Genomic DNA, 25,844 nt, shown 5'->3' with positions numbered 1-25,844 from the left:
CCAGGGGGATGTGGGGACCTGTGCAAGAGCTGGTCACAGCACGGGGCTGTCTGGGGAGCTGTGCTCTGCCTGGCCTGGCTGCGTGCCTTGCAGCTGCTGTGCTGCACATTAGCACTGAGCCGCGGCCGTTTTAAGCAGGTCTGACAGCTTCCAGCCCTTCTGCTCCTTCTCCGAGTCGTGGCTAAACGCTGCTTGTGACAGAGCCAGAGGCAACTGGGGGCATTTTAATACACATTGCCCATTGAGTAATGCACACAGCTGCCCTGCTGCGGCCACCAGTCTAGGGAGGGGCTGGTGTGGGAGTGTGCCTATTTGATGCTGGGCTCCCGGAAGGCAATGCCACACCTGGGCTGTGCCCAGCATCTGAGGAGAAGCCTGAGATTGCAACAAACCGTGATGCACTGGGGGGGGGGATGGATGGGCTGAACCAGGCTCTGCCCTACACACACACCCCACCCAACAGCCTGGCACAGAGGGTCCCCATGGACCATACCCTGGGCAAAGGTGGCTTGTCAGGCACTGTCAGAACTGGTGTTGTGCAAGAAAATCGATCACTGCTCAGTCAAGCAACTGAAGCTGGGTGTGGAGCAGCTGTGTGAGTACCCAGCTCTCCTGCAGTGCTCATGGTGGGGAGTGGGCGATGAAGCACCATGGCAGCCGTGCTTCATGACCCCATCCTGGACTGGTTTTGTTGGGCAGTGGGACACAGGAAGCCTAATGCTCTGCCTGCTGCAGGGCAGCTCAGCATCGGTCCAGGGCTCCCTTCAAGATGCTTCTCAGAGCCAATGAACCCTGGTAAGCACAGGGCAGGGTTGTGCATCCATCCCAGGTACTGCTGGACTGTGTTGCCTGCTGAATGGCATAGCGGGTGGCAGCTTGCAGCTCACCCTCTATACATACATACAAACATACTTACATACATACAGATATATACGCACACACACACACACATATACATATATAAAATAGGGTGAGCTATATTAGTATGCCCTGTATACATCCTGTGTATAACAGGCCAGCAACAAAATCAGTCAAGCTGCTGACCACCCATAAGCAGTCTCTGTGAGAGGCAGCAGGGCAGGAGAAGCAGGAAAGCTCTGCCCTGCTCTGCAGCAGCAGCTGGAAGGCAGTGGGGCAGGTGAAGCCCAACCTGCACTGGGGTGCAATGGATCTCCCTGCCACTGCACTTTCACAGATTCAGTGCATGTGCCAGAAGTGTGTGGGAGAGTTGAAATTAATTGCTGCCCTTCAGATGCTGCCATGCAAACATCTTAAACAGGAAACGGTGCCTGCTCTGTGGAGGCATTGCAGCTGATGCTACCTTGGCAATGGCAGAGGGAGGCAGCAATCAGATACATCCATCAAGACCCAAATCCATGCCCTGTTTCAAATGATTTCTGTAATCCCATCAGGCAAGACTGAAACATTGCTATGGGCAGCGGCAGGCTGTAGGAGAGGCAGCTCCTGCCAGGAGGCCATGAGTGGGAGGGGAAAATCCCCCCATGCTCGGAAGGGGAATGACAGAGGTGCTGGGTCTTGCTGCGCCGTGCTGCTGGGAGCCTATGGGTGGCTGCTGACACTGAAGCCCGGTGCGTGGCAGGGCTGGGCCGGGCCCCAGGGCTGAGGCTGGGTTGGGGCACCCCATACTGAGTACCTGCTGAATCCTCCCTAGACTCGCTGAGCACTGCGGAGCAGCACGAGAGGCGGGGACCACTCCCTTGGCTGTGGGGAAATGTGCCGGGGCTGAAGGGTGTTCCGGCTGCTGTAGGATGTGCGGAGCAGCACGGCCCGGGGCTATGCGAGGGTGGAACGGGACCCTTGCAGAGTGACTGGGGTAGGGACAGGTTGCAGTGGGGCAGGATTCTGTATGCACAGGACAGTGCAGGGTGCCTGGGGCCGTGCCGGGATGCCCCCACAGATGGGATCGTTTACTGGGGCTGTGCAGGTGTTCCGGTCGGGAAGGTGGGGGTGACCCCCTCCGCCCAGGGCCGATAGCAGGGCAGGTTTGGGGGGCCTGGGGTGCAGGGGCGGCTGGTGCCGGTACCCGGAGGGAGCGGTACCGAACCGCGCGGCGCTCGGCGGGCGCGGCATCCCCTCGGCGCAGCGACCGGGGCGGTGCAGGTGCCGGGCCGTGCGGTACCGGGCGCGGCGGCGGGGCTGCGAGATGTCCGATCGGGGCGGTCGGGGTGTCGGTGCCGGGCAGCGGTGCCGAGCAGCGCGGTGGCAGCGAAGGGGTGCTGCGGCACGGCCCCTCCCCAGCCCGCCTCCGCCGTGCCCGCGCCGCGCGCTCCCGGTGCGGGGTCGGGCCGGACTGAGCGGGGCGCGGGACAGCCGCCACCGGCATGGCCCAGCCGCGCCGCCGCTCCCGACGGTGAGTGCGCCCGCCCCGCCCCGCCCCGCACGGACCGGCACGGCGCGGCACGGCACGGCACGGCACGGCACGGCTCTGCCCGCGGCGGCTCGTGATGGGGAGGGCGGCCGGACCGGCCGCACGGCGCGGGGCTGGGCTGGCCGCCGCTCCGGCCGTGGGGCTCTCGGGGCGGGGGGTGGTCCCGGTTCGGGCCGCGGTCCCGGAGTCGGGCGTCGGAGCGGGCCGCGGCGGGGCGGGGGTTAACGGGTGGGGCCGAGCGCGGCGGCGGCGGTAACGGCGAGGGTTAAGGGGGCCGGATGAGCGGCCGCGGCGAGCCGGCGGGTTGCCATGGCGACGTGCTGAAAGGGGGATTGTGAACCGCCTCAGCTGCGCGGCCCGCGGCCCGGCCCCCGCCCGCATCCGCCGGGCCGTCCGGTCCCGCTCGGCCCGGCCCGTCAGACCCCGCACGGAGCGGGCAGCGGGGCTCTCCGGCGGGAGTCCGGGGGACTGGGATCCTCCCCGGGGCTGTGGGGTGGCTGTGGTGGGGTGTAGGTACTGAGGGTACCGCTGTAGGTCCTGGGGGGTGGGTTATTTGGGGTGCAAGGATGCTCCTGGTGCTGACAGGCACAAGGCTGTCATGGTGTGAGCATCCCTGGGTCAAGGGCAGGCAGGAGATCCCCTTGGCTCAGTTTATTTGGCATTGCATTCGGCATGACTTTAGCCATTGGGCTTCTGGAGTGAAAGGATATTCCCTGTTTCCCTCTTGGGCCCGGGACTGAGTTGGAGGCAGGCTTGCTGTCAAACAGCTTGCCATACTCATTCCTGAGCGAGGCAGCAGGCCAGATATCCATTCATCCATCTACCCATCTGTCCCTGAGTGGGGTGGTGGGTGCAGGGGTTGCTGGTGGCCTCAGCCATGCATGCTGTGGCTGGAGTTAGCACTGTACACCTGAGCTTGACTCTGCTGTGCTGGAAGGCATGGAGCAGGGCAGGGGGGTGGGTGACGGTCAGTTCTGGGATCTGTCTGCATCTGGTGCTGTCAGCAGCAAGGGAGAGAAATGGTGAGGGATCTGAGGCCTTTGTCCAGCCAGTCAGTTTCTGTACCACACTCTCCTAAATGGTGACACCTCCTAATGCCTCTACCGGCAGCCTTTCCCAAGGCCACCGACCTCCCTTAGGGAGGTGGCTCTGACATGACATCCCAGACAGGCTGGGACTTTTGTTCCATCCTTTGAGAGTGCCTCATCTGATGCTACTGCTGGCTCGGCCCCAGGCAGAGCCAGCTCCCCACAAGCTCCCGTTCTGGCCATGTTTTGTGTCAGCCTGGTGGGACCTTCCTTCCTCGGCCAACCAGGGTCCTCTGTGGAACTGGGAGCATCTGCCAACTGGGTGAGGAGTGGATGTGTCCTCAGAGAGGGAGCTGCTGGTTGCCAAGGCAGGAGTCACCCTTAGCTCTGGGAAATGCCTTTGCCAGGCGTGCACCCCAGCACCCATGCCAGCACCTGGTGCAGGGCTGGGCACCCAGAGGTCCCCACTGGAACCTGACCTCTGCCTGCTCTGCAGGCTGCAGGTGGCCGCCAGCAGAGCTGCTGTCTGCAAAATGGTTAAAGGCTGACATTTAGAGGTCACACTTTTAGCACTGTGCATGTGTTTGCTTCATTTGCATTTGCAGTTAGCCGGGCTCGAGGCTCTGCCACTCGCATGTGCAGTTGCCATGGTTACGTGTGCAGTCGGGATGTGGAGTTTGGTTGGACACCTGCAAACACGCAGCTCTCAACCTCCAGAGCACAAACAGAAGCTGCCAAAGGTGCAGGGCAGCCCTTGGACATGGGCCTGAGGGCCCTGCACAGTGCTGGGCTGAGAAAATGGGAGCTGCAGGGCCCCATCTTGGCAGGGTGTGCATGGTGCTGCCTTGCACAGCCTCCAGTTGCCCACACTCACCAGCAGCGAGCATCTAGGGCAGCCTTGTTAGAGAGGAGGATTGAGCTGATGTCAAGGGGGTTGCCCTGCATTTTTCATCTGGGGCTGGTTTTTTTTCCAGAGCCCATGTAGAGGTTTTTGTCACAAAGGGCTGGAAGGAAGGTGCTCAAGAGCAGAGTGGTGAGGGCAGCCAGAACCTGGGAGTCATGAGTGGAGCTACTGAGCAGGCTGCCCAGGGACAGGGGCCTGCCAAAGCTTCAGGAGGCAGCGTGAGAATTGGCAGGGCACTCTGCTGAGGCTCCAGATGTGGTGGCTGTGTTTGTCCTGGCTCTCTGTGGGGGCTGCTCTGGGTGCTCACGTCCAACACAGACAGGAAATTTTTTTTTCCAGATGTCTTTTGATCAGCATCACGTCCGCCAGCAAAAGCAAGGAGATAGTGACTGCCAAAATCCTCTGGCAGGTCCATGTTGGCCTTTATGTCAAGGGAGGAGGTGTTTTAGGACAGCTAATAAGAAAGGGACCTTGAGGTTATCAAGTCTCTAAGCTCCATATAAGCAATTCCCAAACAGCATCAGCTCAGCCAGCTCCTTAAGTCCCCCCAGCTACAGTGAGTCTGCTGCCTCCCAAGCAATTTGCTGCCATCTTCCTGCATTCTTCCTTCTAGAAGCTATTTCTTTGCAGCAGGCAGGGGAGAAAGGAAGCTCTCTTGGCTGTCCCGGAACTACTGTGGCCTCAGACAGAGCAGTGTGGAAGTGTCCAGGCTGCACTGGTGGCAACTGGAGGGATCCAGTAACAGTAGAAGGGTGGAAGGATGGTGGGGAGTGTCAGGGATGGGGACACGGAGTGTGTGTATGTGCAACAAGTTCTGGAGCTGTAGAGGAGCCTGTGGAATCTCAGAGCAGAGCACAGAGGGGCTGTGTATCTGCCATCCTGAAGCTGTGCACCAAGTGCAGAGGGATGGGGCACAGTTTGGCGGTGTCCTTAGAACTCCCAGTGCCACTGGGAGGGCAGTTACCGGCTCCCTGTGGGATCCCAGACAGAGATTGCTCCACTGGTGGTCTGTGGTTATTGGCTGCCCCTGACAGTGCTTTGAAAGGCAGCCAAGGGCGTTGTTGTGGCTCTGGGTCGGCACAGGGGGGAGGTGGTCACAGGCAGCACAGGGCACCTCAGCAGGAGGAGGCAGGTTGGATCCTGGTACCAGGGCACTCGAGGAGAGCTGGGTCTGAGGACTGAGCTGAGCTGAGTGGTGCTGGATGGGGGACTGAATGTTCTGGTGGTCTCCTACCGTGATACTCCCCAGAGCTGGGGGCAGGGAGCAGGCTGTGACCAGCACTGTGTGCTGCTGCCCTCAGCAGGATTCTGCTGTGGGTGTGAGGGGAATGAATAAATGGTCCTGCAATTGCCAGAGCTGCCAGTTTGAACCCACATCACTCAGACCCTGGAGCGAGTCTGACTGAGAGGAAATGGGGATGAAGAAGGAGCAGTGGAAAGACATGGGTGCTTCTGGCTGCAGCTGCCAGGTCCTGTCTGGTTTGTGTAGCTCCTGGATGTTTTCCCTGGATGGGAGGTTATGTGCAGTTTGGAGGCTTGTCTGGGCTCAGTAGTCATGTGGTATTGCAGTCCATGACGAAACTTGCATTCCTGCTAATTCTTGAAGTTGTGTGTGGAAACTCTGCTCTTGCAGTATATTCCTTTTGCCATGTTGTCTGCCTGGCAGCAGGGACAGCACGTGAGCAAGATTTTGTTCTGGGGAATGCTGTTTGGGATGAGACCACCTTGGCAAGGAGCTCAGAGGATTGTTGGTAAAGAAGCCTTGTTCCTGACACTGCAAAATGCAGAACAGTGGAGTAACATCTGTTATTTTCAAACTGCATCTCAGTGCAAGCACATCCTGTAAAGTGCCTGGCAAGCAGAGTTGAAACTTTGCCTGGTGGCCAGATGCTCTGACCGTGCCAGCAGAGCAGGTGGCAAAGTTTGGGAAAGGTTGCAGAGAGAGCATGTTACAGGGCTTGTACATTGCTTGAGCCTTGTTGGGTCTGGGCCTGGGCTGCTGAGGGCAAGGATGGCTGGGAAGAGTTTGTTCAGGAGGCTTCCGGGATGGGGTTGGGGAGGCGACTTCTGAGAATGCCCTTTTGTGATGATCAGGGGCTGCAGGGAATTGGCCTTCATCGAGCAGTTGGTGCTGCTCGATAGGAGTGGGAGAAGATGCCCAAATCTGTAACGTGGCCAAAATGTCTGTGTGGCACTCCTTGTGGAGGTGATCGTGTCCATGTCCTGCTGCTGGCATCCAGTGCTAAAGGAGTTGTGAAGGTGAATGTGTGAGTCCAACTGTCTTCATGTCTTTTTTCTGCCCTCACATAACTCCAGGCACCACTGAGCAACTTGAGGACTCATGGGACGTGATGGAGGAGAAGGGGACAGGGGTCGCTCTGTGTGTCTGTCTCTGGAGCTGCCCACGGGGAGCTCAAGAGAGATGTGTGGGTGTTGAGATCATTGTGCAGTCAAATGCCTGGAAGTTGCAGCAGAGTTGGTCAGAGGTCTGGTGGCCTCTGAAAAAAAAAAAAAAAAAAAAAAAGGCTAAATAAAGCAGGGTTCTTCAGACTGGAAAAGAAACAACAGAAAGAAGATGGATAAGATGTGTCTACAGGAGGCCAGGAGAGAAGCAATAGAGGTTAACTGTTCATTGTTTATTTTCATACAAGTGCAAGGTCATGTCAAATTAAGCTCTGGGGAGGTGCCAAACAGGAGGAGGGGCATTGCCTCTTACAGATGTGCTATCAAATCACAGATGTCCTCAGGACAAGGTTTTATGAACAGCAAAACCTTGCATTAGTTTTGGGAGAAATGGGATGATATCAAGAAGGACAAGAGGTTCCCTCAGAACTAATAAATACGCTGAGATCCACCAATGGCGTGGGCACCTGCTGAGCTGTGAGTTGCTTATGTTTCTGACTGCTTGCAAGTACACAGAGCAAGGCGTGGGGCCAGGAGGGAGCTCTGGGCTGTGGTAAAGAAGGATGGGTATATTCCCATTCAGTCCTGTTACTTAGCTTGGCACAGGGCGATGGATGCGTGCTCAGTCCTGCTTCCTCACTGAGAGCATGGCATGCTTTCCCCACATGATGGAGGTGCACCTGCTGGGAGATGCAGGACCTGTGCTAAGCACCAAGCCTTGGCTTCACAGAACCCTTTGCTGGAGACCTTTGACAGGCTTTTGTCTACTGATCAGGTACTAATTCAGTTGGTTTGAAAATGAATGGCAGTGTCCCTTCCTGCTGTGCTCCCTGACAGCTCTGGTTCCCTGGGCACAGGGACACGCTGGCAGCAGAGCTAGAGTCTCATCTTAGAGCTGTCCCAATTCCCTGGTACTTGCTGCACATGATAGGTACTGTGGGATCACCAGGGATCTGATCTTCATCTCCCCCTCCTCCAATCCCCTGCCTCTGCCTGTTCTCATACACATCAGTGTCAGTTTTGTTCCTGGTTTTGTCCTCAAATGATAAAAGACTCATTTCCTGCTACCTGTGAGGTCCCGTTCAGCTTTACCTTGGTGAATGTGGGATGCCAAAAGGCTGTTCTCCAGCTTCTCCATGTCCAGAGGCATGCAAGGGTAGCAGGAAGATGTGAGCCTTGATTTGGGAGTGGTTGGTTTCTTGTGGGAGAAGTAGACTTGGAGAGGAGGATGCAGGGATGAGCTGGGGATCCAGCAGTGCCCCGTGGGTTTTGGCTGGCAGGCAGCAGTATGAGGTCAAGTGAGGCTGTTGCTTATGAAGAGGATGCTGTTTCTCACCCTTATTAATTCCAGGAGGACTGAGGGAAGTGTCCAGCCAGTAGCACAAAGGTGTCCTTGGAAACTACAAAGCAAGATTTCCCTTGGATAGCAGCTGTCCTGTGCCTTAAGAAAGAAACAATCTCTGTTCCTGTCCTGTCTTTTTGGTCTCTGTTGCCATTGGGGTCTCTGGATGAAAATCTGAGATTGCAGATTTGGGCAGGGAGCTGCTGTACTTTGATACTCACTACTTTAAGAGAAGCCAGTTGGTTTCCCACTCTTTGTAACAAAAATCTCCTCCTGTGTCCACTGGGAGCAATGCTTCCAAGTGGGCATCTGCTGAGGCAAAGCTTTGCTCAGGGGCCTCTGAGGAGCACCAGGGATCACAAGAGCTGTCTTGGCACTTGAACTTGACTTTCCTTGGCATTGTTGGTCCTTGCAACATGCCTGTCTGTCCTGCTTCATTCTGGTCTGCTCCCTCTGTCGAGAACAGGGCATCCCCAGGCTGCCTGATTTGCTCCGGTCCAATTTATTTCCTAACATGAGGTGGTATTTGCAGTAAAACACATTAAAGGATTTTTTTTGCCAGAGGTTTTAGGCTTTCTGCTTTTTTGTGCTCAAAGATAGAAAGTATGGGAGGATGAATTTACAAGGGAAAATATAAAATACACTTTGGATTAAATTTGAATGGGTTTCCTTTCTAGCTGCTGGCTTGCCTGGCCTAGAGTCTCTAGTGAGCCCTGGCTGCGTGAGCAGGACTTTGTGGAGCTGCTGTGGCTGCAGGCTCCAGTCCAGGGTGCTTCCATGGTCTTCTGCTAAATCACAGCAGCTTTGGTTTTGGTTTGGGAACGTGAGCAGCTGAGGGCCTTGTTGAGGGCAGGCTCCCCCGCTTAAGGAAGCTGCTGGGTAGAGGCTGTTGCCACCAGCTGTGCGCACAACCTGTGCTGGTGGTGGTCTCTGGCTGCGACAACTGTATGAACTCTTTAGGTTGCTTACCGGAGCACATACCAAATCTGCATTTCCAGAATTCCTGGGAAAGCCTGTAGGGTTTCTGGGGAGACCAGTAACTCTGGGATGGGCTTTTCTCTCATTGAGGTGCAGATGGGCGGTTTTGGACGCTGTGTGGTGCCAGCAGCACTCGGGGTAGCCCTTGTGTCAGGGGCCCCGGGCTCCTGGCGTCTCTCCGCCGTGAGCCGGTGCCGCCGGTGCCTGTCGGGGCTCTGCCCGGGAGCTGCTCCCGAGCTCCAGCCGCGATCCCGGCCCTCAGCAGCGGGGTGGGGCGAGCGGGAAGGCAGATGTGGAGAGGGGGAGGGTGGCTCCTCCAGCACCTGTGCCTTCTTCCGGAGCGTGCGAGTGTGAAATTCAATTTGTAGACAGCCGTGGCTGTGCGGAGCACGGGCCGCAGCGTGCGGAGCGGGCGGGTGTGGGAGCGGCGCACGGCGGGTCCGCCGCCAGCCTTGCGGAGGCTGACGTCAGGCGGGATGGGGCTGTGCGGGATGGAGCTGTGCGGGATGGGGCTGTGCGGGATGGAGCTGTGCGGGACGGGGCTGTGAGGGATGGGGCTGTGCGGGATGGAGCTCTGCGGGATGGGGCTGTGCGGGATGGAGCTGTGCGGGATGGAGCTGTGCGGGATGGAGCTGTGCGGGATGGGGCTGCTGCAGGACAGGGCTGCTGCGGGACGGGGCTGCTGCGGGACGGGGCTGATGCGGGACGGGGCTGCTGCGGGATGAGGCTGCTGCGGGATGGGGCTGCTGCGGGATGGAGCTGCTGATGGACGGGGCTGCTGCGGGATGGGGCTGCTGCGGGATGGGGCTGCTGCGGGACGGGGCTGCTGCGGGACGGGGCTGCTGCGGGATGGGGCCGCTGGGTCCGCCCAGCGAGCGCGGCTCCCGCAGGAGCTCTGCCCAGAGGTGCTGCCCCGGGATGCTGTCCCCTGCCCTGCGGGGCACGGAGCGTGCTGCAGCTGGCAGGGAAAAGGACCCGGTGCCCTCTGCCACCGACAGCTTGCAGGGTGGTGGTGTGGATGGAGGAGTCCATGGTGCTTCCAGCAGCAATGGCGTTTTCCCACCCCCACATTTGGATCTTTGAAACCTGCTTGCTGGTGCGAGCAGAGGGAATGTGCATTACAGCATCAGCAAATGCACCTTGCACTGATCTGTGCTCTGTTGTACCTGTGCTTTGCTACCAGTGGTCACTGCTCCCTATCTCCTGCCCGAGGTCTGTGTATCCCATTCCCTGCTTCTCTGAGAGCAGCCCTCTGTTGTAGATGAAGAGTCCAGTGCTGTGAGGAGGGGATTGTGGTCTCCTAGGCCAGCCACACAGAGCTGGGACTTATTGTGCCCCCAGGAATGCTGCAGTGTCATGGAGCAGTGGGTCACTGCTGATGTCAGTAGACTTAAAGGGACATTTGCAATACGGTCAGAAAATCGTGTCTGATCTTTGGGCAGGGCCACTCACACTAACATAAAACTCAGCATTTGAGTCCAGTGGGGTGTGCTGGGGCACACAACAGGGCAGTGGGCTGGAGTTCAGCTGGGGCATCTCTCTGGCAAGACAGGAAAGGACCTGCATCTCTCCCAGCTGTGGGAAACTCAGGAGCATGGGGTGGCACAGCCCTGCATCCCAAGTTCTCGGCACCTGTGTTTGTGCAGAGCCTGTCTGGTGTTTCACCTGGCAGTAGGGACTATTGTAACAAGGTGGAGGTGGTGTGGACAATGAGCTCAAACATCTCCTGGGACAGCTTTCCTGGGCAAAGACCCCGCAGTGAGGAAACAGTTTGGTGCTGGACTGCAATGCTTGGCTTTTCCCGTGCCCTGGGGGAGCACATGTGGCTCGGCTGCCTGCACTGGGACCCTCATGGGTGGTGGCTCTCTTGGGATGGCCCACACCATCCCTTGCACAGGGATGTGCTCTCCTCATAGAGCCATCTTGCTCCACAGGCTGGGTGTTTCGTGGTACAAGACAAGGTGGTGGTAACACGTGGTGCACAAAGATGGTTCTTGTACACTGCCACATAACTTGTAACCTTATCTCTTTACGAGAAAACTTACTGTGTCATGTTTCAGCTTCTGTGCAGAAGTTAGTTCCTGCTTGTCTTCAGCTATTTCCTTCATCTTTGTTCTTTGTCCTGGGTTTTATTACCTTTATCCCAGATTATTTCCATGACCTGTTTCACAATTCTGCTCTGGAAAACCTTTCTGAGCTGATAAAAAGTGGAGTGATGTTAGGCAGAAATGGGTGGTTGGGGCAGATGTTGGTAAAAGAAACAGTCCTTTACTGGATGTGCTGCTGAAACCAGAGGCTCCAAAGCCACTGTCTGGATTTCAACCCTTGATAAGTGGATTTGGCTTCCTGCTTTGAGTCAGTAAAAATGAAACATTGACAACTTATTTTGGATGAAGCTGTTCCCATTCAGAACACTCTTGGATTTTGTTGCCCACCCTAATCACATTTGCAGGAAGTCATGTATTTTAAGCTGCAGTCGGTTCCTCTCTGCCCAGCCCACCTCCTTACATTTATAGAACCTCCCCCAGTCCACACTAGTCCATGGAAAGCATTGGCTGTGCACACGCTCACCTGCCTGCAGCCACTGATGCTTTCTGAGCTTTCCTTGGAGCTGTTCTAGCACAGGTGGTGGTATGGGTAGGACATGGTGCAAGTTACCTATGGCCTGTTTGTTGTCTTTATGTCCTTTGTATGGCTGGGTGCCCAGAAAGGATCTTGAGAGGCTGCGGTATGAGAGAGTTTTGGGCAAGGACATTACATCAGCAGCTTGGTTTCATACTTGCCTCAGTTTCAGGCATTTCAGAAATGGGGGTGTCATTGAACCAGCCTCTTTGTGTTGCCAAAATCTCCTTTCTTCATTGGACTTCAAACCTGCTTTTGCTAATAATAATAAAAAATATTAATGTGTTTGGACTTGGACTTTCAAAAGCTTATTGATAATAGCCTTGTGCTTGTGTAATTGTTCCTAACATAATTCAGTCATAATGATCCATGTTAACTTTAAAAATGGCCCCTGTTAGCCATGGTAATTTCCAGGGCAATCATTTAGGAGAGGAAGCATCACTCTGGCAGATGTGAGGAGGATGGTGTTGAGCAGGTGGATAATGTCAACGTGTGGATTCCTGAAGCTGGAGAGGGAAGTGAGGGGAATGCTGCTGGTGGAGTCAGCTCTCTCTTCGCTGGGTGAGATTTGAACTTGGGCTGTTAGCTGTGGAGTGTTGATCACAGATTTGAGGGAGATTATACTGCCTAGAGTAGGTGCCTGATGCTTGTTTGTGATGTGTGGGAGAGTGAGGAAGTTGTCTTGGCATGAACTCTGTGCTGGTGCCAAGGGCTTGCTGACAGCAGATTGTCTGTCAGCTCACTCCTGAGTACTCGTCTGGAAGTTCCAGGGTTCTGTGCATGCACTTTTGCATTGTCAGTCACCTGCCTGCACAAAGCCAGAGATGGGGTAATTCTAATATTTATTTGTGAAGCACTGCTTAGAATAGAATAGAATAGAATAGAATAGAATAGAATAGAATAGAATAGAATAGAATAGAATAGAATAGAATAGAATAGAATAGAATAGAATAGAATAGAATAGAATAGAATAGAATAGAATAGAATAGAATAGAATAATCTCAGCTTGGAGGGACCTACAATGGTCGTCCTGTCAACTGCTTGGCTCACTCAGGGCTGACCCAAAATTAAGGCATGTGGTTAAGAGCGTTGTCCAAATGCCTCTTAAACGCTGACATGCTTGAGGCATCGACCACCTCTCTAGGAAGCCAGTTCCAGTGTTTGACCACCCTCTGGCTAAACAAATGCTTCTTAACCTTCCCTGGCACAGCTTTGAGCCGTTCCCCTGTGCTATCGCTGGGTACCAGGGAGGAGAGCTCAGCACCTCCCTCTCCACTTCTCTGCTCAGGAGGCTGCCAGGAGCCCCGAGGTGCCGCTCCGCTGGCGCCGGGGCTGCGGTTCGCGGTTCGCGGTGTGGCGGGGCCGGTGCTGACGGGACAGCTCCCGCGGGCTGCGGGGAAGCCTCAGCCTCGCCCGGGGCTCCGGGAGCCGGCCCGGTGCCGCCAGCCGTCCCTGCTCACCCGGGCAGAGCTGTGCCACATCCCGGTGTTGCCGGCCGCGGGGAGTCCCGGCGCCCCGAGATGCCCGGGCTGAGCCAGGCGCTTCCTTGGCTGCCCGCGGGTCGGGCTGGGGAGCGGGTGCGGGTCCGGCTGTGCTCAGGGTGATGCTCCTGAGCCTCCGGCCCTGCAGGTGAGTGCTTGCACCTTGAAACTGCAAATAGCAGGGTGAGGGGGAGAAAAACTGCCACCGTGTCTTCATGCTGGGTTCAGAAAAGCCATAATGTGAGATAATCCAGATTATTTCTATCCAGAACGTGGCAATAAATAGCCTGCTTCCAGCAGCTATCTGAGCCATGTGGGAGCCCGCCAGTCCATCGGGAGGCTGCTGCCACTGCCTTCTTCCTGTCCTGGCAGAGCCTTCTGCTCACACAGCAGCTGTGGGCTGTGCCATGTGGCCCTGTCTCAGCTTTCCACCAGGCTCCTGGGAAGCAGTGAGTGCGAAGGTCATTCAAAATCTCTACTAACTCAAGGTGAGCGTGTAGCCCACTCCAAAAAACTCCAGGCTTTCAAGCACAGTTGTCCTTGGATCCTCTGTAATGGTCACCTTCTTCTTGCATCAGCAGTATTGGGTGCTGACCCCAACACGGTCCCTCCTGCAGTGCTCCCAGGCTGTCCTTCAGCAGCATCACCAGTCACAGCTCAGTGACACTGAGAAACCTCCTGCATTTTTTGAGCTCTTGATGCTGAACAAGAGTTGGAAATGATCCAGGTTATCTCACCTGCTGGGTAGCATGTCTTCTGGAGCAGGGCATTGAGCAGTGTGCTGACATTCAACACCAGAAGTGTCTGGAAAGGCTGAAATGTGGGCAAGGGAAAGGTCTGCTTTGCCCCTGGTGTCCTTCCCAAGGTGGGCTTGGCTCCTTCATGGAGAACTCATTAAAGGCTCTGGAGCAAATGGTGACAGGCCATATTGCAGTGGGAGGCCTTTGGCACCACAGCAGAAGTGGCTCTTGAAATTGTCTGTTTCTAGGCATTTTGAGTAACATTCTTCTGTTATGAATGGAAGCTCTCGAGGATCTTGGCATGTGTCTGGGAGTTGTCAAAGAGCTTCTGTCCCACATATGTTCTTGCAGCGTTGAGGAACTTAACTGACACTTCTCACGTGGTCCCTCATCCTCTCCCCAGGGCAAAGGATGTGCAGTGGAGTGTCTCATAGGCTTCTGATGTTCAGCTTAAAATATTGGTGGTACTGTGGGTAGGAGCTAGGAAAGGCAAAGCATAGGGACATATTTTGATGCAGACAGGGGTGAGGTTTGTAACTATTTTCCTTCTGTTCCATTGGAGTGACTGTGGTGCCTCCATATGGGGGAGCTGCAGATGTGCCTCAGGAGGAGAGTGAGCTGGGGAACACTGGACTCTGGGAGAGGCCTCTGCAAGTGGAGAATGGATGTTTTGGGCTCCACGGTGCTGGGAAGCCTCCTGAGTGCTCTGCTCTGCAGCCTAAATGCTGAAGGGTTCATGGCCAGGGTGGCTGTGTATACCCAGATGGTGGCAAATGCTGAATGAATGAGGGCAGGGGCAGAGCTGCCAGCTAGGGTAATGAGAAGTGTGGGAGACTGGTCTGGAGGGGCTGCTGGGAGTCACTCGGTCCATCCCTCTGCCATGTAGCACCCTTTACAGGTAGCCATGGGGTGCTTTAACTTTTCCTGGTGTATACTTAACTTTTCTTTCTTAATACAGATGTGTCTCCTACCTTGCACAAAAGGGCAGAGTGTTCTGAACTTTTTTGCAGTGGCCTTTGCATGTTATAAAACTGTGCCCTGTGACTTTTCATGTCTAGACTAATCCAAATCTTCCAGACATTTCTCCAAAGCTTTTTGATTGTCTTGCTGGTCTCTCTTGCATGGCCTCTCTCAGTCCAAATCTTTTGGGGAATGAACTGGTCTCTGGACAACAGTAAAATTGCTTGGTGTGTCTTTATGAGTTGAAAGGAGAGTAATTACTTCATGTGTAAGCTGGCCTTTCACACATCCTCCTGTAGTTGCCTTTTTTTGTGGCAATAATATGTTGGCTCATGTTCAGTTTGTACTCACCTGAAGCCCTTGTAACCCTTGTGGCAGAACTGCTGTTGTCTCTTCTTCTGTGGCCTCTTTGTGCAGTTATTTTGCCTCCCAATGCCTTACAGTCCTGCCCATCATCTCTCAGTGCTTTTCCCAGTCTGTCAGGAGCATGTCAAACTCCCATCCTGGCCTCTGAAGTGCTGGTGTGTCACGTGCAGATTTTGAAATGTACTCTGTTCTGTCATTTAGGTAATTCATGGAAAAGCAGAGCAACAGCAGCAGCAGGGCAGACCTTTCTGAAACCCTACATGTCCTTTTCAGTGTAACTGTGAGCCATCTATTGCTGTTCACCAGCTCTGTGATGGACCTGGGAAATGCCCCCACAGTGCTGTGGGACCAGGAAACGTCTGCCTTTGGCATGGATGGGTAACCTGGGATGAGACCTGCAGGCTTAGGGATGCTCTTGAGGGACTGCTGGGACACAGAGACACAAGCACATCGGTCCAGTTGTGCTGCAGCTTCTCTGCTCTCTGGGGTTTCCTGTGGGCTTTCTGCAGTATTGTAGACAGGGTGGGATGGGGCTGGGTGAGAGCTGGGATTACTGCCCAGCAGAGGAGAGGAGATGCCAGGTGGGGAGTGGGTCTGGCAGGTGCGCTGCCTGAGAGCTGAGCACCAGCCTGAGCTCCTGGAGCACAGGCTGGTGGAAAGGTTTGGAGCTCAGCCGGAGAAGAGAAGGCAGAAGTTTCTCATGCTGCTTGCTGGGTGCGTGTTTGTTCTGAGGTGCATGGGCTGGCCCTCAGCAAAGTACAACCGGGTCAGATGGTGACCAGAGCTGCGCAAGGCACAGTGGCTGGAGGATGCAATGGGACATTGCTTGCTGTTGGAGATCATCCATCTGTGCCAGCTGGGTGCTTCAAGTCTCCACCTGTCCTGGCTCTGAACCTCATGGGACACAGAGCCACACGAGTGCAATGGACTTGGGGTTGGTGCTTCAGGGCAGGAGGCTGGGCCCCGAGGAAGGGTCCAATATGAGAGCAGGCTGGCTGCTCGCATCTTCTCGGCCTCCTGCCAGAGGAGGTGTGGATCCGGCTTGTCTGGCTGGTGTCGAGATGCCTGAATATGCATCTGCCAGAGAGGCTTCCAGAGGATCCCACCCACCCAGGTTTCCATGGAGAGCGTCTCTTTGTTGAGGAGGAAGTGTCTGTCAGACAGTGTGGCCGTGGAAATACCTATAGAGCGTTTGTTTTGCAAAGGACATGAATAACATCCCCAACAGCTAGCAGCCTCACTTCCTCTGCTCACCCACCAGTGGCCTGGCAGAGTGATCTGGGATGCCTGCGGTGTCTTTATGCTCCCAGTTTCTCACTGCATGCTTGTCTGAGCATTCCCAGTTTGGCTGTGTCTGCCCAGCCCAGCCTGGTTCCATTTCTGGTTGGCAGGCATGGCTCCTGGCAGGCAGCAGCCCATCTTTGCTGGGGGACACATTTGGCTTCCCTGCTGGAGGCAGGAGTGAGAGCTCTGTAGGCGGCAAAACTGGGAAAGTTTTTCTCCCACCTCCCATGGGATGTGAAGGGAATTGCTTCCCTGAACGAAATGTCCTTTCTCTGGTCTCTCAGTTCTTTCTCATGCTTTGGAAGACCAAGAAGCTTAAGAGCTGTTGAGGCAGCAGGCAGCAATACAAGGCACATGCAACAACCCACAATGGAAGGGATTAAGCTTGGGTTTTCATGGCAGTTTGTCAGCATTAAATTAAGGCTAAATTCCCATCCTAAATGTTATGTTCTCATGAAGTTACATCAGAAAGCACAGAGCACAGAACAGCAATATGAGGGTATCAGATGTGTTACAGGGGTATTGTAATTATCCCAAATCAGGCATTTGAAACCCAGGGAATTTCAGATATAGGATTTGCATCATTTTTTGGGTTTGTAGTTGAAAAAATCCAGACATAGGAAGGCTTAGAAGCATGTCACTGAGATTGTTTGGGTGCTTTATTCTGTGCTGTGGGGACATGTGCAGATGGAGGCAAAGAGTCTTTAAAAAATGATGGAACCAAATGTGGAATTACAAATGTTAAAATACTGTGAGCTGTATTTGAGTGTTAAGGCATTGTGTCTCTCCAGAGTAACATTAGAGCTGCTGGGCCTTGACTGTGCATCTCCATATCTGGACATATTTGGCTATCACTATTGCAGCTCACCTCCGTGCCTCATGCTTTGTAAAACTCGTAATTGGAGACAGTTTTAAGTCCTGTAGCATCATTTTGATTAAGTTAAGAATGTGTACTTAATTCTATTTTAGCTTAGGTTTTTTTGTCTTCAGATTTTCTTGTTTTTTCAGAGCTGGATGAGGATTAGACAAAAACCCAGAGGAATATAATCATAGCATAATTCTGAGGAGCTGTAGCAAGAAGCTGTTTTTTGGCTGTGCTTTGTAAAAAGAGATTCCTCATTGTGTCAGGACAGGATGGTTACAGTGGGCGTGCGGAAGCTCCACGGATGCAAAGTGGGTTGTGAATTCAGCCCTGTGACTGGTGTGCGCAGCCCAGCTGGGCAGCTGTGTAGTGGCACTGCCTGGTGCCATGAAATTGCTTTCCTGGAGGAGTTGGTGGAGCAGCAGTGCCTGTAGCAGCAAGTGGCTGCAGCCATGAGGAAGCTCTGGAGCTGGGAAATCAGCTGGTGAACCGCCACTGGCAGGGCTATGGTGTTCCTGCAGACAGAAAATGGTGACAGATCAGTTGAAATGGCTCTGCAGGGAGCACTGGATGCACTATCATAAAGATTGGAAGCTGCCTGTAGCTTCCAGTCATACAAATTAGATATGACAGTCATTAATAATTAGCTTTATCCTAACCTGTGGTACCTGAAGGAACCTAAGCAGAAGATTTACACTGGGCAGTTTGCTTTCCAGCAATGTCAGGCAGAGTGATGGGTCTGAAGCACCTCTGAGATCCTGCTTGGGAATACAGCTTTGGGGGGTCCCAGGCCAGCACTACACCCCTGGGATGTCGCTGTTAGGCAAAGGTCAGTTCTTTGCTGAAGAAGGAGCATTGCGGCAAGGAATATGAGATGAATGATGTTTTTCTTCCAGAGCTGCAGGCAGAACAGGGCAGCCAAGGCACTGTGCTGCAGAGGCAGCTCCAGAAGTGATGGGCAGAACTGAGCTTGGGGTCCCTGAGTGCCTCAGCTGTTTTCCTGGCCCTTGACTCAGCTTTTATTTCTTAAGCTTTGGTATCTGTTTGGGGGATAATGCAGCAGTGTTGTGCTCCTGCTGGTGTGTTTCTGTCACTGCCTGGTGGGGCAGGTGGAGGTGAAGGGGAGTGATGTGCAGAGATGTACTGCCCTCCTTTGTCTGGCATTACCTGCATTCCCTTGGCAGGCTCTGGAGAGGTGCCTGCATGCCCAGCCCTGTGAGGCCTTGCTGCTTGGGTGGGCTGAATGCAGTAACATGATTTTCTGAGATGAGTGTTTCTATTTACTGTGTTACCCTGAGGCTGCCAAGTTCTTTGGGTGTATCAGGAGAGCAGGCACAGCATGGGCCCATTTCCTTAATGACCAGCAGTGAGTTGCCTGCACATGTGCAGTACAGATTTGAGACACTTTCTCTGGGGTTTTTGATTGTGTTTTGTTTGATTGGGGGTTTTTTTCTGGGTTTCTGTTTGTCTGTCTGAGAGGTTTTGGAGGTTTTTTTGGGTTTTTTTGGGGTTTTTTTTGGTGGTGGTGGTGGGGTTTTTTTCCTGCGGATTTTCCTCACTGGATGAGGTGTTCTCTATTTGTGGAATCCCTGCCCAACTGAACCTCCACCAGAGCTGCAAACTCCCATCTGCATACAGCCCTTATTTTGTGCTCCAATAATTTCAAAGCAACTCTGCTCCCCTCTGAGCCTGGAAGAGATCTACCGGGTGGGGGATGTCAGGATGCCCCGGGGCAAAACAGAGGTGCCTCAGCAGCGCTGCCGTCTCTCCCGGGGTGAGGACGTGTGGCTGAGCCGGGACGAGCGAGCATCCCCCGAGCCAGCCCCGCCGGGGGCCGGCAGCTGCGGGGAGCCCCGGGCAGTGCAGCCCCGCGGTGCCGGGCCCCCGGGAGCAGCCGAGCGGGGGGCACTTACATAACTCTGTGTGCGCCAGGCGGTGCTGGAAGGCGAAGGGCAGAGCACTGGGAATGCACAGAGCCTCCGGCGAGGGCTCCCTGGCACAGGACTCTGCGCTGACACATCCGCGGGTGCCCATCTGCAGTGCCCTCCCTTCCCCGCGGGCCGGGCTGCCGCAGCTGCTCCTCCTGCTGCTGCCGGCCCGGCGGGACGTGCGAGCGGAGCTCTGCCTCCCCGGGCTGCCGGGGCAGGGAGCGGCTGGGAGGGAGGGTAGATGCCCACAAGCGCTCTGGCTGCTCCCCTCCTGCCCGCCCAGCACCGGGTCCTGCCCGGGATCTCACAGCTTTGGCCAGTGGAGGGGGAAGCTGATGGGGACTGCGTTGGTGGGCGAGATGGGTGCCTGGCATGGGCGAGATGGGTGCCTGGCATGTGGGTCGAGTTTGCTGCTGTCTGAGGGGCGGTGGCACCCGACCAGGGGAGCAGTGCTGTGCTGAAGCCCAGGCAAGGGGCGCAGGCTACGTGGTGTGGGAACACGGCAGCTCCAGCTCAGCCAGTGGGGTCTTGTGCCGGGGCTGTGCTTGGCACGAGTGCTGTCCAACAGGCTCTTTGTGGGGAGGGACATAGCACTGTCTGCTTATCTTGGCACCCATACTCTGGGCAGCCCCTGAGTATTGGGGACGGGCTCTGCAGGCATGGGCAGATCATGTGTGTGTCTGCACATGCTCTGCTTGTTCAGCCCACTTTTGCCTGCTCCCAGAGCCACCTGTCTGGGTGGTGGCAGAACCAATGAGGACCCTTGGGTGGGAGGCTCAGCCAGAGATCCTGGCTCCTTCTGCAGGTCTTCAACTCATCCAGAGCAAGTCTGCTGTTAATTCCCTCCATCTCTCCACAGTATCAGCAGTCACCTCCGGGCTGGGACGCTGGCGGGCAGGCAGCAGCAGGCAGCTGGGAGGCTGTGAGGAGCTGGTGCCACATCTCCCTGCATCCGTGCTCCCGACTCACCCAGCAGAAGGTGTGGCTGGGCTGCACACTCCTGACTCCTGTCTCTTCTGCTCCATCTGTTCCTGGTGGGCAAACTGGAGACTTGGTGTGATGGGGGTGCTCTGAGACCTCGCCCCAGGAGCTTCAGGCCTGGATGTTGGTGCTGTTTCTCCCGGACAATGTGGCTGATACTCTGGAGAAGCCCTCTCTTCCCCCCTGTTCTCCAAGTGCCTGAGCTGGTGGCCAGCTGGGACCTGCGTCTCACCCTCTGGTTCCTGAGCTTTGCCTCGATGGTTGTGCAGATGGAGGGCCAGGTCTACTCGCCCACTGTCAACACGCACTATGGGAAGTTACGAGGGGTGCGCGTGCCGTTGCCCAGTGAGATCCTGGGGCCCGTGGACCAGTACCTGGGGGTTCCTTATGCCGCTCCCCCCGTTGGGGAGAAGAGATTCATGCCCCCTGAGCCACCACCATCCTGGTCAGGTATCAGGAACGCTACCCACTTCTCACCAGTCTGTCCCCAGAACATCCACAACGCCGTTCCCGAGATCATGCTGCCCATCTGGTTTACCTCCAATTTGGATATTGTGGCCACGTACATCCAGGACCCCAACGAGGACTGTCTGTACCTCAACATCTACATCCCCACGGAGGATGGTGAGTCCCCACTGGGGTGGCCGCAGGAGAGTGAGGTGGGGGTCACTCCACCCCTCCCCAGCAGTGGTTGGTCTCACCTGGGTGTTGTGTTTGAAGCATGTGGTTGTGGACCCTGCGGCATGCTGTCTGTTTGTGGAAAGCTTTCTCTGGCCACGCAGCTTGCCCTCTTGCCCTCAGCTGCCGTCTCTGTCTCGCGTGCTCCTGCTCCTCCACGCCTCCCCGTCCCACCCCTCCACCTCCATGGCATTGTCACGGGTTCCTGTTTTGTATTGCTAAATCTGAATCCAACTCTGACTGCAGATCCACAGAGTGACAAGCTGATTTGTGCTCCCCACAGGCGCCGAGTGCCAGGTTCTGTCTTGAGTTGGTTCGAGTTCGTCCTTCCTCCCTGCTTCCCACCCTCCCCAGGTCCATGCGCTAGTTGTGGGCATGGGCTGCGGCTGGGAGGAACACTCTCTGCCTCTCCCTGGGAAGATGCTCCGGCAAGAAAGGGACCACAGAGCCCTTTTCTGGGCCCTGGTATGGATGGGAGGTTGGGGTGCACTGGCAGACACATCGCTTGGCTGCTCCTCTGTCCGCCGGTGGGACAGCGGCAGAGCGATGAGCCTGGCGTGCCGGGGACGCACGGGGCATGGTCCTGTTGGGGTGAGGCTGAGCGGTGCTGGGTGCCTCCTTGTCTAACCTTTTCCTTTGTAGGGGATCCCGCCTGAACTGTAAGTAGAGGGCAGAGGAGGCAGTGCCTGCCTGCACGCCCGCTCCAGCCTCACTGCAACAGGAGCCCCCAGGGATTTTCAGCGGGCCAGAAGGGACCCGCAGTGGGTCTGCTGCACACAGCAGAGCAGCCTGGCAGGTCAGTGGCTTCTTCCAGGCTGACTGGCTCCACTCCTCTGTCTCTGGGGCCCATGGAATGCCTCATGCCTTCCTTCTCGCCCAGCACGGCTGGCCCAGAGTTTTCCTCCCATGGCGACGCTCCTTCCCCACTTCCCGCGGTCCCGGGGGCGGTGGGAGGGTAGCAGCGTGGTTGTGATTGCATGCCCACTCCCATCAGTGGAGCCTCCTGTTATTTTGTAGTCTTTTATTCATTTTACAGTAAAACGGATTTCCAAGGAATGCACCCGAAAGCCCAACAAGAAAATATGTAGGAAAGGAGGTATGTAGCAAGCCGACCGGCAGAGAGGCACAGAGAGGAAAGAGAGAGAGAGTGAGAGAGTGAGAGGGTGCCTGGCTGGCCCCCAGCCTGCAGCACGCCTCCAGCACCTCTCTGTGCTGCTACCCGGACTGTGGACCCTCCAAGCAGCCCACCTTGCCACCCCCTGCTTCCCACTGGGAGGAGCACCACAGATGCTCCAGCCAGCTGGGAGCACAGCTCTGGGGTCAGGTCATGAGGATGCTCATGTTGTTCCAGGCCTTTCAGAACAGCTTCTCCTGGGCTGAGCCTGCACTCCCACCTTCATCCTACTGGCACCGACAGCCTCCCCATCCCTGGGCATATGGGTAGCCTCTGGTGGCAGGTAGCACTGAAATGCATCCATCCTTTGGGTTGGGTCACCCCACTGGGGAGTGTATGGACCTGCTGAGGGAAGGACCTGTGTGATGGGGGACTGCAGTCCCTCCTGGGCTGAGTTTTCCCTCCATTGCATCCCTGATGATTTTGCATCCAGAGCTCCTTGGTTAAAAGCATAAAGCCTCTCCTGGTTGTGTAAATGGTGCAGATTCTGCCCTGAGTCTTGTGCCTGCTAAGGCTGCTCCCCACTGCTCACACTCCCATGCTAGTACCAGTCCTGCCAGGTTTGGTCTCCAGCCCGTGGCACAGCAGTCTCCCTGAGCCCTAGCTGCCCCACGGGCAGCCGAGCACCTCCAGTTCAGACACGTCTGCTTTGCCTTGCCTCCACTGACCTTCTCCAGTTGCCCCTAAATGATCCTGTATTCCCAACCAGTGACATGCACGAGGGAGTAGAGATGTACAAATGGTAGCTGGCTCGGTTCCATGTCAAACCCAATGCCTCACCCATCCCTCCACCCAGCTCCCTTGCAGGCAGGGAGAGCTGACTGCTCTGTGCATCCTAAAGATGAATGTGTGGATGGTCAGGCAGCCAAGCTCTTCTGAAAGGCTCAGTACAGGGCGCCTGGCCGGCACGGGCTGCTGTCCTCGGCATCCTGCAGCAGCAGCATCCCTCATCCCAGCCTCTGTCTCCCTGCACCCCTGGGTTTGGTGGGGCCAGTGCAGCTGGGCTTGGAGGTTTGGGGAGCGCTTTCCTTCCAGCCATTTCCCCCAGTTCTGTTGTTTGGTTTCTTTGCTTTGCTTTTCCTGTTGCTGCCCTGGCTATTCACACGCCATCTCTCTGAGTGCCAAGGCTGCCCCTGAAAGGGCTGGCGCATTAGGGAGTCTCTGCACGCTGCCTCCGGAGCCGGCTGTGCCAGTGATCACCAGCCACTTCAAAGCGCTTCCTCTCCCGGCCCTCCCACCGGCTGCCAGGGCTGGCAGACCCCCGCCAGCCCCAGCCCTACAGCCAGGGCCAGGGAAGCAGGCTCTGAGTTACTGCCAGCAAAGGGGATGATATAAGGCATGACAAAACACCTTGGTGTGCTGCTCATCTTCTGGGTTTCCCTCCCCGCTGGCTCCGCTCACGGGCTGGGTTTCTTTGCAGCCCATCTGCAGTTGCCTCTGGTCACCTCCCAGGGAGCTGGTGGGGGACATTCCCTTTGCCCCCACTGGCCTCTGTTGACTCATGGACCAGCAGATCCCCAGTGCCAGCCGTTTGGACATCCAGGTGTGGCGTGCCAAGAATTAAAGCACCCGGACACTTGCACTTCCCTCCAGCTCTGGCCAGGCTCTGGTAGCTGTTGGCTTGAATTAATTTGAGTCACTTGTGATGAAACACAGAAGCTCCCACACTCCTTGTTGTGTGTCCTAGGTTAGTAATGCTTGGGGAGAGGGTAATGTACCTGCAGTGCTCATTTCCTCAGGTTAAACATTTGAACATTGACTCATTCTGGAATAATTATGATCACTATTTCTAAGGCCACAGATGAGCAGTGATAAGCTCTCCTCTCACAGAACAGTATTTTGGTGGTTGAAAATTCCTCAGCTCCCACCTTACTGGAATTTTCATGACTTCTGCCACCGCTAAGCTCTGTGTATTTCAGAGCAGACAAAGGACTGAGAATTTATCAGTCATGCTTGTTTATCTCTGGGACAGAAAAACATCCCTGTTTTCGTGCCCAGTTGCCCACAGTCATTTCCTATGTGGAAATTGTCTAAATGCCAGTCTCCTCCATACACATCGGTCCCTTCTCTGGTAGCAACACCGGGCAGCAGTGCTTTGAGAGCAGCTAGCCATGCATGGTGCCAGGGGAGCTGACAGTACTGAGGCTCATTTGAGGCTCAGATTTTGCTGCAAAAATAGTGCTGCCCACCCAAAGACCATGTACACATACACATGCACAGACACACTTCCTGAGAGTACAGTACCTATGTGCAAGATGCAGCTCTGCCCCATGCTTTGTGCTGCCAACACTTCCAGCCTGTTTTTGGCTGTGGTAGATGCCAAGATGATTTTTCCTTCCCTTCCTCACCAGCCTGGGCAATCCTTGCTGCAGGGCATGAGGAGGTGGATGTCATTTTTGGAGGGGAAAAATGTGGTTGCCCTGCACTTAGCAGCTCTTCCTGGTTTTCATTAGTGAATGCCCAAATCTCTCTGGCTGGGACTGTGAAGAGTCTGCAACATTACAGAGACAAATGTGCAGGTCCAGCGTCTTCTTCTGCTGTGTGAGGGTGGCTGGAGCTCCCAGCAGCTCCTGGGCTCAGGAAGCACTTCGGCAGCTTCTCTGCTGCTCTCCAAGAAGCTGACTTGTCCAAGTACCAGCTGAGGCTTCCCTACAGCTGCACAAATTCTGCAGTGCTTCCTTGCTGGAAGCTTCTTCCCAGCCCCCTCAAAGCCTGCTGCTTTGCAGAGCTGGCTGTGGGCAGACCACCGCCCTGGTGCTCCGCTTCCACTCCGGGGAGCGATTTGCAAAGGTGAGGGTCGGTGTTTGTGCTGCTGGAGGCAGCAGAGCGTGAGAAGATGCAGTGCTTTTTTAGAACCTGCTCAGAGATGGAGATAACTCCTCTGCATCATTCCAGGGCAGGGAGAGGCAGGGCAGCACCAAGGTGTGCTGCAGTCCTGGAGCAAGGGCTGATGGCTGGAAGGGCCCTCAGACACAGGTCCCAGCTGAGCTGTCCCTGCCTGTGCAGCAGCAGGTTCAACAGCTGCACCATTCTTGACCCTGTTCTTTGTCACTACCAGAGAGGCAGCTGAGATACTGTGGCTGGCAGCAGGTGTACCTTTGGGTGCATGTAGTCATCAGAGGCTCCTGCTCCCTGCAGCATCATGTCTACTTTGCAGGAGTGGGTGCCCCAGGGAGCTCCTGCTGAGGAGAGGGTGCTGGAGCTGCCTATGGGTGCTCTGAACAGACATTTAGAACTGGAAAGGTGTCATCTCAGGCTCCTGCTCTTCTCTTATCCACACCATGCTGAGAATGAAGGCTCTGAGAACTGAGGCTCCTTACCCTGCTTTATCTCTGTTTGCGCTGGTGTCAGTGCTGCTGGTATGGTTTACTTAAGATAGAATAAATCCAGCATGGATGCCCGTGTTTCAGGCAAAGTGATTTTTTTTTTTTTTAACTAAACTTCAACTTAAACCTTCCTAGTGCCTCCGATAAGAGCATATGCATCCTTCCTATCGGCCTGAACAATGTCACTTTGCAGTCAGCTTAAAGTGAAGTGGCAGACAACAGACATTCACCTCCTGGGTTAGTGGAGGGTGTGTTTGATGGGTAAGGAGAATAAGAGCCACGAGCCCTTTTAGTTTTTTCAGCTGTGAGTCCACAGGCTTAAACCCATCCTCATAAGAGTGGGCGCTGCAGGGCTCTGCATGGTGGTGTTTCTTAGAGCAGAGGAAGATCTCCTGGGC

At 55.4% G+C, this 25,844-nt stretch overlaps 1 protein-coding gene across 6 annotated transcripts in view; it reads left to right on the top strand.

The window, feature by feature from the left end:
• The first annotated feature begins 1,451 nt into the window (after window positions 1–1,451).
• The window catches only part of NLGN3 (neuroligin 3), a 39,941-nt gene continuing 15,548 nt past the window's right edge, over window positions 1,452–25,844 (top strand). The window contains exons 1-3 of one of the 6 annotated variants that reach the window (XM_030272983.4): window positions 1,452–1,589; window positions 20,147–20,892; window positions 21,983–22,042. In XM_030272983.4, coding sequence (XP_030128843.1) covers window positions 20,415–20,892; window positions 21,983–22,042 — 538 coding nt within the window. In that variant the 5' untranslated portion in view covers window positions 1,452–1,589; window positions 20,147–20,414. Of the gene's footprint in view, window positions 1,590–1,717; window positions 1,835–2,221; window positions 2,372–18,885; window positions 19,134–20,146; window positions 20,893–21,982; window positions 22,043–25,844 lie in introns of those variants that run through there. The other 5 variants (XM_030272984.4, XM_004176481.6, XM_072929293.1 and 2 more) reach the window with 5 other exon arrangements.

The sequence above is a fragment of the Taeniopygia guttata genome, chromosome 4A (assembly GCF_048771995.1).
Source record: "Taeniopygia guttata chromosome 4A, bTaeGut7.mat, whole genome shotgun sequence".
NCBI classification, from domain to species: Eukaryota; Metazoa; Chordata; class Aves; order Passeriformes; family Estrildidae; genus Taeniopygia; species Taeniopygia guttata.
The sequence above is the reverse complement of the archived record's forward strand: the minus strand, read 5'-3'. Positions and strand labels throughout refer to the sequence as shown.